At 47.6% G+C, this 15,913-nt stretch overlaps 2 protein-coding genes across 6 annotated transcripts in view; both read right to left on the reverse strand.

The window, feature by feature from the left end:
* Positions 1 to 15,913, reverse strand: part of ALK (ALK receptor tyrosine kinase) — a 731,445-nt gene that overhangs the window by 645,153 nt on the left and 70,379 nt on the right. The gene's annotated exons all lie outside the window — the stretch shown is intronic.
* Positions 1,678 to 7,019, reverse strand: LOC133383733 (uncharacterized). Its single transcript, XM_061624981.1, has 2 exons — positions 6,270 to 7,019; positions 1,678 to 2,697 (listed from the first exon to the last, which is right to left on the reverse strand). The coding sequence occupies exons 1-2, from the start codon at positions 6,688 to 6,690 to the stop codon at positions 2,093 to 2,095; spliced, it is 1,026 nt and encodes a 341-aa protein (XP_061480965.1). The 5' UTR covers positions 6,691 to 7,019; the 3' UTR covers positions 1,678 to 2,092.

Below are 15,913 nucleotides of genomic sequence, written 5' to 3' on the forward strand. Positions count from 1 at the left end.
AATAAATAAATAAAAGCAAACAACCATTATCGACCAATCACTGAAAAGGGGTGGACTTAGGGCAGTGGCCAATGCTAAAGTGATTTAGACAAAAAAAAATCCAAAGCCCACACATATGGATGCTTGAAAATCAGATTTTCACAATATATATCTGACCATAGACAGGACATGTATGGATCTTGAGGCCACCAACCAAATATGGAAAAAGTGGATTTTGTGGTTAGATATGGATACGCCCATATTCTTTTGCCATGCCAGTTTTGTAGCTGCCACAAAAATGGGCCCTAGAAAACATATAATTTCTTTTTGCATTTGTGAAGGATAACTTGATATTAATTAGTATCACTGCTGATAAAAATTAGGGGACATTTCTAATGCAACACCACCATATTTTTCTGTTTCAGTGTATATTTGCTGTTCAGCTTGGAAATAAAAGTATGTTCAGACTTTTGGAGCTGTACATTTAAATAAAAGCCACCTTTTCCTCCTAGCTGGAAAAAAAGGGAAAGTAATTAAATTTAATAAAACCAGGAGAGATTTTCTTTTTATGCCACCTCCAAAAGACATGACTAGATATGGCATTTTAGGAAATACCTGCTGTGCATACTCAGTAACTTTGTGCAGTGAGATTTTAAAAAGATTTATATCTATGTATGTTTATGCAGCAGCTGTATGAAGGCCACAGATCATAAAGGCTTGGAAGAATTGCTAAGCTCCAGTGAATCGCAAATCTACTTTTTACATGTACACTAAAAACTAAAGGTTTCCCTGTTCAAGCCTTTTGGCAAACAAAGACACTGAGAGTTTAGAAAACTACCAAAAGTGAACCAGCACACTTTATCACCAATCATGTTTTGGCATAATTAGAATTGTTCTTAGGAAATAAATAAACCTCTGTTTATTTTAATCTAACTGAGGCTGCAATCCTAAACATACTTTCTAAGAGGTAAATCATGTTGAGGTCTGTGTGATTTACTAAACATGTACAGGATTGAACTATCAAAGTTAATAGCATGCATAAGAGATTGGTAGTCTTCCTGTTCAGGGGGAGAAAAGGTCAAATTCTCAAAAGGGCAATGGATGGATAGCACTGCATATCACTGTAACCCAGAGAACAAAATTACAAAGCTCAAATCATCTAGTCCTTCTGCCCTAATCAAATGCCAGGGTCTGACAGTTTAGTTCTGAGGTATTTGAGTGGACAGGCCTCTGAGCATATTAGTGTGCCCATGTTCTGATATGCTGTTTGGTCAATATGTCTAGACTCTAAATAGCAGGCTGGGATTTTATTTAATTCACATTTTTATTGGCTGTTCGGGGTTATAAAGAGTCTGCTGGGAAACAGCTAGCTGGTGACTCATTATCAACCCCATGTTTTGAGGGGGATTCATCAGCGGAGGCTGGTGCCCATTGGGATTGGTAGGGCAGAAGGCAAGAAGGCCAACAGTAGGCAGAGCTAGAGCCAATGGCAGCCAGATTAAGAGGCAATGACAGGCAGTGCTAACCAATTCTGGTTTTGTCTCTATCCTCCTCAAAGGCAAGACTGAGATTAAGGAGGAGGCTGACAGCCATGCCATGCCCTGGTAGGGTTGTAAGTGAGAAGGCAGGCAGGTGGGGGCTGGCTGAGGGCAGATTGCGGCCTATTGCCGAAATAAAACACAGACACCATTGCTTGGGTAAATGATGGGCCACTTTATTTAAACAGAATCAATTGAATAATGAACCTGCAGAAGGGAGATTAAGGGCGGGGCGTTCTGGAGATCCAGGCAAAGCCTGTTAGCAGCTATCGGGCGATCATGCCCTGCCTGAGCCTGGGGCTGCCCTGTGCCAGCCCCCCAGCTCCAGCCACACCCTGAAGATGTGTAGGGGGTCCAACCCGCATCACCGCCCCTCGGAGCCCTGAAACTCTGAGCGGATGAGGCACGTTGGCCCCAAAGGCGGCCCGTACCCTGTCCCCGGGCCGTGTAGCCCTGAGCTGCAGGCCTCCGGACCGCCTGTCACCCCCAAAGGTGCCTAAAGGTGTCACCTAGCTGCCCTTTCCCTTTAACCTTTCCCCGCACTTCTTCGCCACAGAAGGGGGACAAGCCTCTGCTTAGTCCCCCTTTACCCCACACCCGATAAGAATCTGGTGTAAACCCTTCTGCAGGTCCCTTAGAAAGATGTCGTTGCCCTTGTCCGTCAAATGGACGCCGTCAGGCCGAAACAGCTCAAGCTTGTTGTGGCCCACCTCTGGGTGGTGGATGACAGAACCTCCTAAGTCCCTAAGGGCCCTCTGAATTTGCCTGTTCACCTTTTTCCGTGCCCTGTCCATCCCTCGTGGGTCACCGGCACAATTCCACCTCCTGCGCGGCAGGATGTCTGACCACACTAAGTGCACCCCCGGCCAGCGACGTGCAATGGCCCGGAGGTCACCGCATGCCTGTTCAATTAGGGCCTTGCCCTTTAACAGACCCAAGTCGTTGCCCCCGAGGTGGATCACCAGCACCTGGGGCGCTGCCACTTCCACAGCCGGTTGAAACAAGGCTGGCAGGAGCCCATCCCAACGCATCCCCCGACGTCCCAGCCACCGCACTGCGGCCCATTGACTGAGCCCCAGCTGCGTGCCGAAGCGAGACTTCGCCGCCCTGCGGCCTGCCCAGAACATCATACTGTGGCCACATAGGAGGATGCGTGGCTGCTCCGATCTTGTCCAGCGATCTGTTGAAACAACAACGACATTGGGTAACAATGGGGGGGGGCCCTGGGGGGGGGCAAAGTCTAGCCGCTGGCGCCGTGTGTGTCAGCAAGTGGTCTAACGTAGGCCTTGTACGCGTCCGAGGACCACCCGCCCACGGCCTGAAGCCTGTCTTTAGTAAAGCCCAATAGGGCCGCCGTGGAGGCCGCGCCTATCCGGAAGGAGTGTGTCCCGAACTTACTGGGGTCCACGCCTAAGTTCCCCAGTGCGGCCTTCGCCACGGACCAGAACTGGTATCTGGTAAGGGGCTGGGAGTTCCTATGTATGAATAGGTACCCTGACTGCGACCCCCTCGCTGCCACAAAACCGCGCAGGGCTGTTACTGGGCAGAGTTCTTGCTGCCGGCATGGGGCCAATACCACCAGGCGCCCCTTACCATGCTGGTCCGTTTTAGACCGCCTGAGCCGCAGGATGGCCCGCTCTGCCCTCCAGCTGAGGTCGGAGACTAGCAGGGCTCGGAGGGAGTTATCCCTCTTGGAAGCTGCCACCACCTCCCCAATTCGGAAGGCCCCAAAAAACAGAGTGAGGGCCGTAGCATGATATAGCAGGGCCTCGAAAGGGGAAGAACACAAGTGCTTCCACTGTCCCTGCAGGCCAAACAATAGCTCTGGGGAAAAGGGGAGGCGGGCATCCGGGGGGCAAGGGCGCTCGCGGGACCAACCCTCCAGCATCCGGCGCACCCTAAAGTCACCCGTGTAGTCCTGAAAGCCCCGTGCCTTCGCTAGGAAAGCGAGGCCTGAGAGCTTACCTTTGATGGTCCTGACTGAAAGGCCTCTCCGTTTCCCCTCCACGCAGAACTCCATAAGCTGCTCGACCGGGATGGGCCACTCCTGGACGTAACCCCTGGACTCTCTGAAGTTAGATAGATCCCTACCTGCCCCCTGGTAGCTGGCCAAAGTGCTGGGCGCCACAGAAAGGCTTATGGCCCTTTCTGATTCAATCCTCTAATCTCCCATAGCGCTGGGGGGAACGCCTCCGGCAGAGCCCTTGCCCACGGTGCCAGCTGGCGAAACTTCTCCATCTGGTTCCGTGATAGAGCATCAGCAATACTATTGTCAATACCCGGAACGTGGCGCGCCAGGAACTGAATATTATAGCGAAGACATTGGAGCACGAATGCTCGCACCAGAAGCATAACGTTGGGGTTTCTAGAGGACAGGGTGTTAATAACGTGCACTGTGGGGAGGTTGTCGCACCAAAAGTGGACTGAGGAATTACACAGCTTGTCGGGCCAGAGGTGTACGGCCACGACAATGGGGAAGAACTCTAAGAACGTCAGGTCTCTGGTCAGGCCGGCCAGTGTCCAGCCCTGTGGCCAGCTGCCGTGGCACCATGAGTCATGCAGAATGACCCCAAAACCGAAGGCACCCGAGGCATCGGAGTGCACCTGTAGCTCTGCCTCCAACAGGCGATCCCTTCTCCATAGGGAGACCCCATTAAAGTTCCGCAAGAAGGTGGACCACACTGTCAGGTCAGCCCTAAGAGCGGCTGTCACCCGTGTGCGGTGGTAGGATCGTGATAGGCCAGCCATGGCGTCATATACGCGCCGCAGGAAGGCGCGGCCGGGCGCTACAACCCTGCAGGCAAAGTTCAGCTGGCCTGCCAGCCGTTGGAGAGTGGCTAATGTCACCTTATTAGAACTGACCACCTCTGAGATCTTCTCCCTGAGGGCCCCCAACTTGTCCTGAGGAAGCCTGCAGCATTGGGCCACCGTATCTATCTCGATGCCCAGAAACGTGATAGCAGTGGATGGGCCCTCAGTTTTTTCGGCCGCGAGGGGGACGCCCAGCTCCCCAGCCAGCCCCGCGAAATGTGCCATGAACGCCCTGCAGGTGCCTGAGTCCGCAGGGCCCGCAAACAGGTAGTCATCTAAATAGTGTACCACTGATTGCAAGCCTGCGCGCCTCTTGACCGCCCACTCCAAGAAGGAGCTGAAGCGCTCGAAAACAGAGCATGATATAGAGCAGCCCATAGGCAATGCCCTGTCCACGTAATATTCACCATCAAAAGCCAAGCCCAACAGCTCGAAGTCCTGTGGGTGGACCGGGAGGAGGCGGAAAGCAGACTTGATGTCACACTTTCCCATAAGGGCCCCAACCCCGCAGTCCCTGACCATTCGCACAGCACAGTCGAATGATGTGTAGCGGACTGAGCACAGCTCCGCTGGGATAAAGTCATTGACTGACTCACCCTGTGGAAAGGACAGGTGGTGTATCAGGCGAAATTCACCTGGTGCCCTCTTGGGGACGAGGCCCAACGGGGAAACTCTGAGTGAGGGGATGGGTGGTGCAGCAAAGGGGCCCAAAACCCGGCCGGCTACTACTTCCTTCCTAATTTTTTCTCTCAGAACTGATTCCATGCCTTCCACTGACTTAAGGTTGCAGGACATGAAAGGTCGCCTGGGACCTAAATAGGGGATCCGAAAACCCACTGTGAAGCCTTCTAATAAAAACTGGGCATCTAGGACTAGGGGGTAAAGGTGGAGTAAGTGTCGGAGCTCGGCAATTTTAATTGGGCTGGGGCCCCTTTCCCTGAGCTGCGCCTGCAGCCCCTGTCCTCCTTGCGCCAGCCGAATCCCTGTTTCCACCCCTGAAGGGGCGGCCCCTGGGGCAGCTAGTGCAGGCGTGAGGGCCCCCACATATGGCACATTCATGTCTGAACCTGCACGGGCTCCGACCGCAAAGGCCACGCGAGCTGAACTCCCAGCAAAGCAGGCGGGGTTGAACCCCCTGCCCCGCAGGCCCGCGGGAAGCAGTTGCTGATGCCTGGCGCGCCAAGAGATGGCCGCTGTCCGCCCTATCGCCTGCCATGGGTCTAGAATGCGCCATAAATTGCAGCCACAGGTCAGCCTCCTTCTTGTCCCAGGGGAGGGATGTATCAAAAGCCGCCCTCATACGGAACGCCTGGTCGTAGTCCAGCCATGCCGTCCCTTGAAACTCCGAATAGCCCCGGTATATGATATCGAGGTATTTGATCAGTACCGAGGCCCTGTGAGGCTGCCTCTGTATTACCACCCCCATGTAGGTAAGGAATGCAGGCAGCCAGTTAGCCCAAGAGTGCTCTACCCGTCGGCGCTTGGGCCTATCGGGCTCTGCATGTTCTCCTTTATCCTTATCCTTCCCAACCGGCTCCCTGTACAGGAGCGAGAATAGGTCCACATACTCTCCCCTCCATATTCTGTCCTTCGTAGCAGGCAGAAGATGAAAACCCAGTGGGGCAGACGTTTCCCCAAAAGGTATGGCCCCCTCTCTGACTGATCCCAGGGGGTCGGATATCTCTGCAGGGGGGTTGGCAGACAGGGCGGGCTGATGTCCTCCTTCCGTCGCCGTCCCAGCGGCGAGGTGCCAGACCTGCTCGCAGGCCTCCCTTAGGGGATGCTGCTGCTGTGGCGTAACCTCCCCCCCGCCGGCGGGGGTCCCTGCCTGCCCATATCCCTCGGTTACCGCTGGTGGGGAAAAGGGCCAGTAGGGGTACCCCCAGGGGGCCCAGCTCCACTGCTGCTGTCCTTGTTGTTGTGGCATGATAGAGGACTCACCCTGTGTGCTTTCCGCCGAAGGTCCTTGTGCGGGCTGCATTGTTGGGGCTGCTTGCAGGGTGGGAGTTGCGCCTGGCTCTATGCTGGGCGTCCTCGCCTCAGCCCTGAGCCCGGCCTCCAGCACATCCAGTCGCGCTAAGATGGAAGCAACAGCCCCTGCATCAGCACTGTTCACTGGCCGCTGTGTTTTCCCCCGAGACCGTTTGGGTGGTGGGTCTTTCTTCTTCCCTGTCACAGGTTGGTCCCGGGGTGCATTAGGGTGGCTTGAGCCATGTTCTAGGGCTTCCAACCTGGCTAATATGGCCGCCCATGGTGGCCCCTCCCCACTCCTTGCCCCCTCCGCCGCTGGGGGTGGGCATCTCCCCCCTGCTCTGGGGGCCTTTCCCTTCCCTTTTGGCCCCCCTTGTCCTTTCTTAGGCATACTAGAGGGAGATAGGGGGCCCCGCTTGCAAAACGACGTGATTACAAAGCGTTGTGAAGGAGCCCGCCTGCTTAATCAATACCCCCACCCGGCACCCAATTATCCTGGAGGGTAGCCTAATTGCCCTGCACGTGGCAAGGATTGATGGTTGGGTCGTGCCCCACCTACCCCCGCGCTAATTAAAATTAACAATTAAATTTAAAAGTTGCCGGCCAAAGGCCGCCTAGCCTGTGGTCCTCGCCGTGCTGGATCCGATCCTGCGCTGCCGCCTCGTCGTGACTGCCCCAGGATCCTCGCCGCCTAGGCCTTGTTGCCCGCCGCCACTGCCTCCCTGTCTCTCAATGAGGTTGGGGGGGGCTCGCTGCCGCCCAGCCACCCTGGCCACAGGAAGCCTCCGGAGGCCCACGTGCGCCGGCAGAGAAGCCGCCGCCGAAGCTGCTGCTGCCGAAATTGCCGCTGAAGGAAGCCGCGCCTTGCCGAAGCTGCTGCTGCCGCGATCGCTGCCAAAGGAACCCCGCCGAAGCTGCCGCCAAAAGGAGCCCGGCCGAAGCTGCCGCTGAAGGAAACCGCGCCGAGCCGAAGCTGCTGCTGCTGCGGCTGCCCCGATTGCCGCCGAAATTTGAACTGGATGGCGGGAAGCAGGCGGGGCGGCCTTAAATAGCCTTCAGCCGCCCCGCCTCCCTGCCGCGTCACACGACGGCGCGCCAGCGCGCCGTGTGTGCACGCATCCCATCCAAGATGGCGGCCGGGACATCGACAGCAGCCGCAAGCTTGTCCCTCTGCCCGGTAGGTCCCAGGCACGGAACGGGATTGTGGCTGGTGGGGCAGTGCACCATTTGCCCTCATGGACCAGCCCCCAATGGAATCCATATAATTCTTTTCAAAATGTAGCATATGTTAATTAACACAAAGAGCAAAACTAGGCCTGTGATTCACATTGGCCTCAGCAAATATAATCCACAAATACCTGTGTAAGCATAAGCGGCATGGACAATGCTAAGACATTTTTGCTACAGTAAATCCTGCTAAATAAATATTCAGAGATATGCATTAGGGAGGACACACTGTTTAAATTGATTTCTTGGGAGAAGTAGTCTGTTCATTGAGCACTGGGACCTCTATTAACACTGGCTAACCTCTGTATGCTTAATTTATAATGCCTATAAGCTTTCAATTCATGGCAGGGAAGTGACACATTGATTTTTCAGTTACTCATTTCAAAAGCAAAGCCAGTCGCTAAAGCTTTCCTAGTTGCCTTTTAACAAAAGTTCTCACACCTCCCTAAGGAGGAGTTTGTAGGAGGTTTGTAGCAAAGGTGCATCCTGCTCCCTGGCCCTTTCCATCCCAGCAATTGGATGTATTTTCAAAGACCTAAAGTGGAAGACAAGGAGCCACACATTTGGGAAGGATGATCCAACATCTAGCACTGATTTCAGTGTAGGATAATTTACATGCTTGGTCTCGGAGTCAAGAGATAATCCTGGGGGTGCCTGTGTTAGGGGGCAAGCTGAAGAATGGGGTAAGGAATGCAGAAATGTATCCAAAAAATTGATAGGAATGGAAAAGAGGGCATCTTCTTCCAAACGCTATCAGAAGGGGGTTGTAAATTATTCCTGGCGCTAGCACCTATTGGGATCTTAGGTTTTTGTAACTGATTATTTGGGAATTATTATTTTTATATTTTTGTTTTTCTTTGTATCATATGAGACATTGTATTCCGAGCAGGTATTGGTAATCTAGTCCTACGCAACACCATTGGCATGGTGCATCTTTAGTTGGTCCTCTTTCATCCTAGAATCACATTGTAATCTAGATAGCTAAAAGTTAGTTAGACTCATTAGCCACAAAATGATGTTGCAAGGGCAGAGCCACTAAATTAAAAAAAAAAAGGCAGATGGAAGAGGAGACTGGCCTGATCAGCTGGCAGTTACTGACATCATTATCGATTGATATCTAAACCCTCTTTGGAAAATGGCTAAATTATTTGCCACAGTCGTTTCCTTGTGGTAGGGAGCTCTATAGTTAAGATTTCCTCAAGATAAGGGAGGGGCATTGTTTCTAGAAATATTATAATTCAGCCTCCCCATGTTAGGCAGAATTTGCTGACCCAGAAGCTCTAAATGAAGAAGGCTTTTATTTTATGTTTCCTCTCCTCCCACCATGCCCCTTAAAGTGTTTTTACTCATTTCTTCTTGCTTGCCCCTTTCACACTTAAATTGTACTCTATTCCCACTCTCAGACGGTCAGTTTCTTCTTTCCTCATTCTCCTATTATTATTGCTTTTAAAAATACTAGCATTTTATCTCTCTTTCTAATGTCATTTAACATCCCTCTGTTCCTTCCTGTCAGAGTGTGGAGAAGAGGCTTCTTGGTTCAGTAACAGCCTGGCTGGAAAAAACAGAGAACTCAGGTATGGAGGTATGAAATAGGGTAGGAACTGGAGGGACCAAAGACTTAGCAGTAGCCATGGGAGCTTCTCCTTTTCCTCTCCCTCAGTCCATTTGTCCCTTGCACCTCTCTCATTCCTATCCATTTTCTTCCTTCCCTTAACTCGGCCAGATACACTGTCCAGTTTCAGGCTGATGCAGCGATTACGCCTAGGTTAGGCCCTTCACTGGCCAGTGCCAGTGTGAGAGTGGCTTAGGATCCAGTGGATTCCAGGCTGGCTCAGCCTGAAACAGCCTGTTTCAGGGCTTTCAACCAGGCTCTGCTGATGGAGAGACCACTGGCATGCTTTGAACCTACCCATCCATTCAGTGGGCAGAAGGGGGAGGTATGCACTGACAAAGTGACACAAGTGTCACTCCACCATTGGTGGCCAGCCATCTGAAGCAAGTGGAGAGATGTCTCCGCTCAGCCTACCCATTCTCCAGAGTCCAGCATATGGGAGGGGAGTTGGACTGCAGCCTTAGTCAGGATGCAATCCTCCTACGTCTTAATGGATTGAAAATCCTTTTGTTTCTTTCTCTTTTTTAACATATTCTACTTTCTATTATCTTTTTGTTTCTGCAATAGTTTTTAGGTTCAGATTTTTATCCTACTTGATTTTGTCTAAATTCAAAATAATGACCTGATTAATTGGGGATATAGCAGCACAAACAGACTCCAAGATACATTGTGAACACAGCGAACCAAATACATACACACATATATATACACAGAGAACCTGATAACATGTATTTGGGATGGAGGGGCTTTTTTGGCTGAAGGACCATAGCTGAGTGCTAGAGCATGCATTTCTTGTGCTAAAGGTCCTAGGTTTAATCCTCAGCATCTCTGGGTAGGGAGAGGAAAGACTCATGTTTGACACTATGGAAAGCTGCTGTCAGTTAGCGTAGACAAGAATGAGTTAGATGGACCAATAGTTTAATCGGGTATAAGGCAGTTTCTTCTTTTATGGTCTGTGTCACTTTGTGTGGGTTTACTTTGTATAAGTCCATTCCATCCTATTTCTGCATTAATTTGTGCATTTTCCCCCAATCCACATGAAAATTCAATTATTCATCATCATCATCATCATCATCAGAATTACTTGCTCTTCACCCAAAGGTCTTCTCGACATACCCTTTTTAAAACACACACACACACACACACACACACACACACACACACACACACACACACACACTCTTTTAATACTTTTTTGAGCCAAGAACTATGTAAGAACATTGGAAATATACAAAAGCTGGTGGATAACTGAGTCTGAATCTGCACATTAGTCTACAATGTGTGGATCAATTCAGTTCCTATAGGAATTCAGCAATGACTGAGTTGCTCAACCATCCCTACATGTACTAGAGCAGATATTGGTAGCAGGCCTAAAAGAACAGGGAAAGGATTACTGCTTCTGTGTACCCTTGCTGAGAGCAGGAAAGCATCAGAGTACAGCCATCAAGTCAACTAAGCCAGGCACTATCTCTCAAACTAACCTTTTCTTCTTCTAAGGATAAACTGTGATATTCTCATATGATCCCTCTTAAGCTCTTTGAATGAAGGATGGGATATAATGAGGATAAAAGCTACAAATAGACCACAAGAACATCAGTACAAAATTAATAACACATTTTCAAAATAAATCATATTGAATGATATGGTCAATCTGTGTCATGTAATGCAAAGTTCAACAAAGATGCAGAAAAGAAATATGAGAAAATATTTAAAAAGTGACAGACTCATTCAAAAACAAACCAAGGAAACAAACTGCAAAAACTTCTCAAAAAGTTTGTTAACACTGTGCATTGGTCCACAAGTAAATATACCTGAACTTGGATCACAGATATGGAATGGTCAATTTGTCTTAGCTATAATAAACACTAGCATGGCTCTGAATCATTTATCATGCTATGCATAATTTCATAGCAGAGTGGATTAATAATTATCTCAGCTGAGCCAAGAAATGGCTGGGTGCTGGGCATCATGTAAGCCTCTAGTTAGAATACTATCAGCAATGGAAAGTGAAGACTGATATGCAACGCTAAGTCAATACCGAGATAATGCTTAAGAAATTCTTGGCTTCAGGCTCTTAGGCCTTTGCCATATGAGATGGAGTGAGTGCAACAGGCCAGTGAGAACATCATTCCAAGAATTGGGAGGCTGGCCTAAAGCCAAGTGAAATTAATTGAGCAGCTTTAATAACCTCAGTGGAATTTGAATTGGGCTTTAAAAGAAGGAATCATCATCAGTTGATGATAACTCTATGTTGCCTGCCTGCCCTGATTAAAGCAGGTCACATCCATTACAGGTTTGGGGATACAGCACAACTTAGTCAGACATCCTGTCATAAGTACCCTTACAGGTAAGTGATATGACTAGCTTTGAATCTGAGGCCTTTAAAGCTGAATTGTTAAAGGGCTGGAGAGAGAGAGTAGGCTTCTTGTGTGGGAAAGAAAATTATTGCTGTTTTTCCTTTCCTTCTCCTAAAACCTTCCACCAAGAGCTCTGCCCAGTGCCATAAGGCTTCTCTTCCAGGCTGTATGGGGAAGAGAGACTTTTAACCTCATGGCATGCAGCCCCTTGAACATAATCTTGTTCCTAAGTGTACTTATTTCCTCCTCCCTCCTAATCCATTTTCATTTTGTATTGTGTTGTAAGCCTGAGAGCAGGGATTGCCTGTTTAAAGTATCTATAAAGTGCTCTGGGAGCCTTTTTTTGACTGAAGAGCAGGATAAAAAATATTTAAATAAATAAAATAACAATAATCCTCTCTGTAAGCTATTAGGGGCTCATTCCCTCCCCCGTCCATTCTCTCCCCTGCTCCCCCCCCCCAAATCCTCAACATTTGATGGCTCAAAAATCCTCAGCATTTAGATTCTGGAACTCATAGTTTTGTTCCCCTTCTTCTTCCTTTTAAGTTCCAAACTGATATGCTTCTGCAGACCTAGAGAAACTGCTGAGTATGCATAAGCCACTATCTTACTTTTGCATAGCCCTATTTCACTTCCAGACTGATAGGCAAGGGGCTGTTTAGAAGAAGAATGATAATGTCTCTGCATAGAGATGCTTTATTTCTGACTGGCATTCCTAATAGTCAACATCAGTTCTTCATCCATTAATGAAAACAGGTGATATTAAAAATGAACAGTGAGATGTGCATAAATGTCTGTTATTAAAGCATTCCTTTTGAAGCTTCAAAAAAGCTGATGACTTTCTCTTGGGACAATAATATGAAGTTTTAAAAATGTAATCAAGACTCAAGCATTCAACATTTCCTTTCTCCATTGTAGAAACTGTGTTTTGAGGGGAACCTATAAAATTAATTTATTCTGTCTTTCAATCAAAGACATCGATCAATTAACAGAACACAGAAAAAAGTAATTAAGAAGACCAATATTTCCTCACTTCAGCAGTGGCAGTCACTTAATTAGAAGGGTCTCATCAGACTATTAGGCAAACAAAGTTTTAATATAAGTTTTATTAACACTCACTTATAATCCTAACCAGGCAACAAGGCCTGTGAACTGATAGAAAATGATTTGTTCATTCCTTATATGAGAATGGGGAGTTCTTCGGAAAAAGAGACCTGCTAGATTCAAAAGGCCTTGAACAAATTGTTTAGCCACACTTTAGCTCAGTTTTAACATCTACAAAATGGTGAGTGCGTGTATTAATGGGGCAATATTCATTTATATTCATGCTAATACCGCAAATGGAGCTAAAGTATGTTAGAGTCTTCTTTGTACTTTTAGACAGCGGTGTAGTCGTCTAGGGTCTTGGGGGGTCTTAGACCCCTTACCTTTTTGGGAATAGGGCTCCAGCAGGGTCCCTATGTCTCCAGCATCCTACAAGCCAATCAGTATGAAAGGGGAGTGTGTTAGCCACTGAGAAGAGTCTTCCTTGTCCTTTCTTGCTGATTGGAGCCAATAAGAATGAAGGAGGTGAGTCAGCCATCGAGAAGACTCTGTTCATTAGCTGACACTCTCCTTTCATGCTTATTGGCTCCTAGGGGTGTCTATTGTTGTGGGAGAAGGCATTAACAAAAATCTCGTTCTCAACACACAGCAAGAAGGTGTGTGTGGCTTTGACTATCATGGGACTCTGCACTTCTGAATTTGCCACTACAATACTGCTTTCAGAGCACATGATTTCCCTGAAACTGTGTTTCTGAGGAAACTAAAGAGGCTGAAAACAAATAATGAAAGGATAAATGAAAAAGAAATTATTAGAGTAGTCACGGGTAGAAGAAAAATCTGTTAGCCAAAGATGAACCTAGAGTGTCCTCATTGTTCAAGCAGATACAAAAACAGGGAGCAGATATTCGGTGCCTTCTGAAGGAATATGTACTGTACAACATAAAAGGCTAAGACATAAATTTAGAGAAATATGTGGTGCCTTCACACATGTAGGTCAAACTTTTCCCTCAAGCAGATAATTAGAGGCTTGAGGTGAGTAAATCTTATTAGCCTTTTCCCACCTCATCTGTTCTCACAAGAGGCTGGCAATAGATTCATCCTCTTTCCTGTTCCGAAAAGAATGCTGAATATAGCTTTTCCTAGTGCTGCAAGGACTGCAAACATGCCTATGCTGGGCCAATATTATGGGTGATTCTTAAAGAAACCATTAATAAAGTCCATATTGACACCATCATTAGTGAAGGCAGATAGCAAATAGCAGTGCAGGATCACATTTCTCCTGCTCTCTCCATCATAGGAACTTAGGATGCTGCCTTATACTGAGTCTGGTCATTGGTCCATCTAGCTTGGTGTTATCTACACTGACTGGTCATGACTCTCCAGGATTTCAGACAGGGGTCTCTGTGATGTTCCTGATTTGTAATGTAAATATGGTAAGTGCTGGTATAATATAAGACATATGGTAAGTGGAGTGAGTGAGAAGGGAGAGTACATGGGCTGTAGAATGCTGGATGATTGGCTGAGCGTTTGAATGGCTGGGAGTATAAATGGAAGGATAACAGATGAATCGTGGTGGCAGTGTTTTGTTGGTGTGTTGTTGGTGTGTTGGAGAGGTTGGTGTGGAGAGTATAAGGTGGCTGTTGAGAGAGTGAAATAGGAGTTCTGAGGCAATTATTAAGAAGTAAAGTACATAAGAGAACATATATGAAACCATACGCTTGTCAACAAAGTCTTAAGTAATCTTCTTATTTCTAATGCTTAATAAATATTTCTTGGTTTACTAAAAGCCTGATACTTCAGCTGGGATACACAGAGCAGGGGGGATGGCAGAGTAACCAAGGCTGAAAAGTAATTGTATCAAATGGTGGCAGCGGCGGAGGAAAAGATATTGTATCCAGTACCACAGAGAAACCCAGAGCTGTAAGCTTCAGAGGCAAGAGGCTGCAGGGGGTTTTGGGAATTACCTATACCCATAGACACAAGGTATCAAGATAGCCAGGCAGAGACTAAGGCACAGTCTATAAGCTATAAGGGATACAGAGTGTTGGGTAGAGTGGCCTAGCAGGGGGATCTTTTGAGATCTGTGCTAGTGCGGTGAAAGGTAAAAATAAACCTGACGTTCCTGACTGGGGGTGACCAGAGGTGGGCTGCACATCATAAGGTGGGCCTGACAGTGGTAAGACATCACTAGTGGTCACAGGCGGGGAAGGACGTCACAGTCTCTTCCAACCCTACCTGGAAATGTCAGGGATTGAATTTAGGGCCTTCTATATGCAAAGCAGATGCTCCACCACTGAGTATGGCCCTTCCAGTAAACTCAGGGAATTAGTGCCCACCAATAAGAGAAAAACATAGCTATGTGACTATTTGAATAGGTTATTAATTAGGATTGTTCAACCTAATGTAAGATGTATTTGTTTTATTTTTATTTATCTAAAATATTTTATACAGCCCTCCATATAAATCCTAAGGTAGTTTACAACAGAAAAGGAGGGGACTGGAGGTGGGGATAACACGGAAAGGACAGCGGATCATTTCAGTTACACATACTTATTCAAGCTTAGTTACATCAGAAAATAGGGACTAAGAGGCAATAAGTTGTTCTATTTATTTCCCAACTTCCCATCTAACAACAGGTTTCCAAAGTAGCTGACAATCAGGAAAAAATAATGCATAATAAGATTATTTTTAAGGCAGTGGAGACTGATTAAAATTGGGGGGGGGGAACAATTATGTAAAATGTTCACTCCTGAGATTGCCATATAGGAACCCAAGAACTTTACAGAACAGCGAGCCATAAAGGCATTGATCTGGAGCACATCAGTCTCTCTATTGATTGCTGGTAGCCCATATGGCCTACCAGAATCAGCCTCATGGCATAAATTAGTGATAATAGCAGAAAACTAGCACTGTACTAGTTTATACTTTGGCTGTGGCTTGTTTTCCACACTACAATTCATAGTGGCCTAATTTGGGAGAGACTTTTATAAAATGCTGTAGTCTTTTCCAAATCTTAATACCTGATATTCCTTCCTCAGTGTGTTAATATAGCAGCAGTACTTTTTCCAAGTAGAAGCTGCAGTGAAAATAAATCACCATATAAATCAGGAATGGGGAGCCTATGGATGGAGACTCCAACTCCATCACCCCAGTTAGCATGCCCAGTGGTCAGGGATGATGGGAGCTGTTACAAGTTGCTCATCCTGATGTAAACCAAAGCAAGGAAAGGTGTATTCAATAGCATAGCGTATCAGAGTAAGTGCTTTGCTAATATTACCCCTTTTCTTAATGCATACACATCCAGGTTAAGCACTAATGGATGACAGTTAATGTATGATGTTAGGATTAATCCTCTCACATCAGGGCTCCCATTC

Source organism: Rhineura floridana, chromosome 4 (genome assembly GCF_030035675.1).
Source record: "Rhineura floridana isolate rRhiFlo1 chromosome 4, rRhiFlo1.hap2, whole genome shotgun sequence".
Lineage (NCBI taxonomy): Eukaryota > Metazoa > Chordata > Lepidosauria > Squamata > Rhineuridae > Rhineura > Rhineura floridana.

Coding starts and splice junctions, on each gene's coding strand:
- LOC133383733 (XM_061624981.1), bottom strand. CDS start 6,690: ATGCCTAAGAAAGGACAAGGGGGGCCAAAAGGGAAGGGAAAGGCCCCC. Junction 2,698..6,269: donor TTCGGCGGAAAGCACACAGG/GTGAGTCCTCTA, acceptor TTGTTTCAACAG/ATCGCTGGACAAGATCGGAG.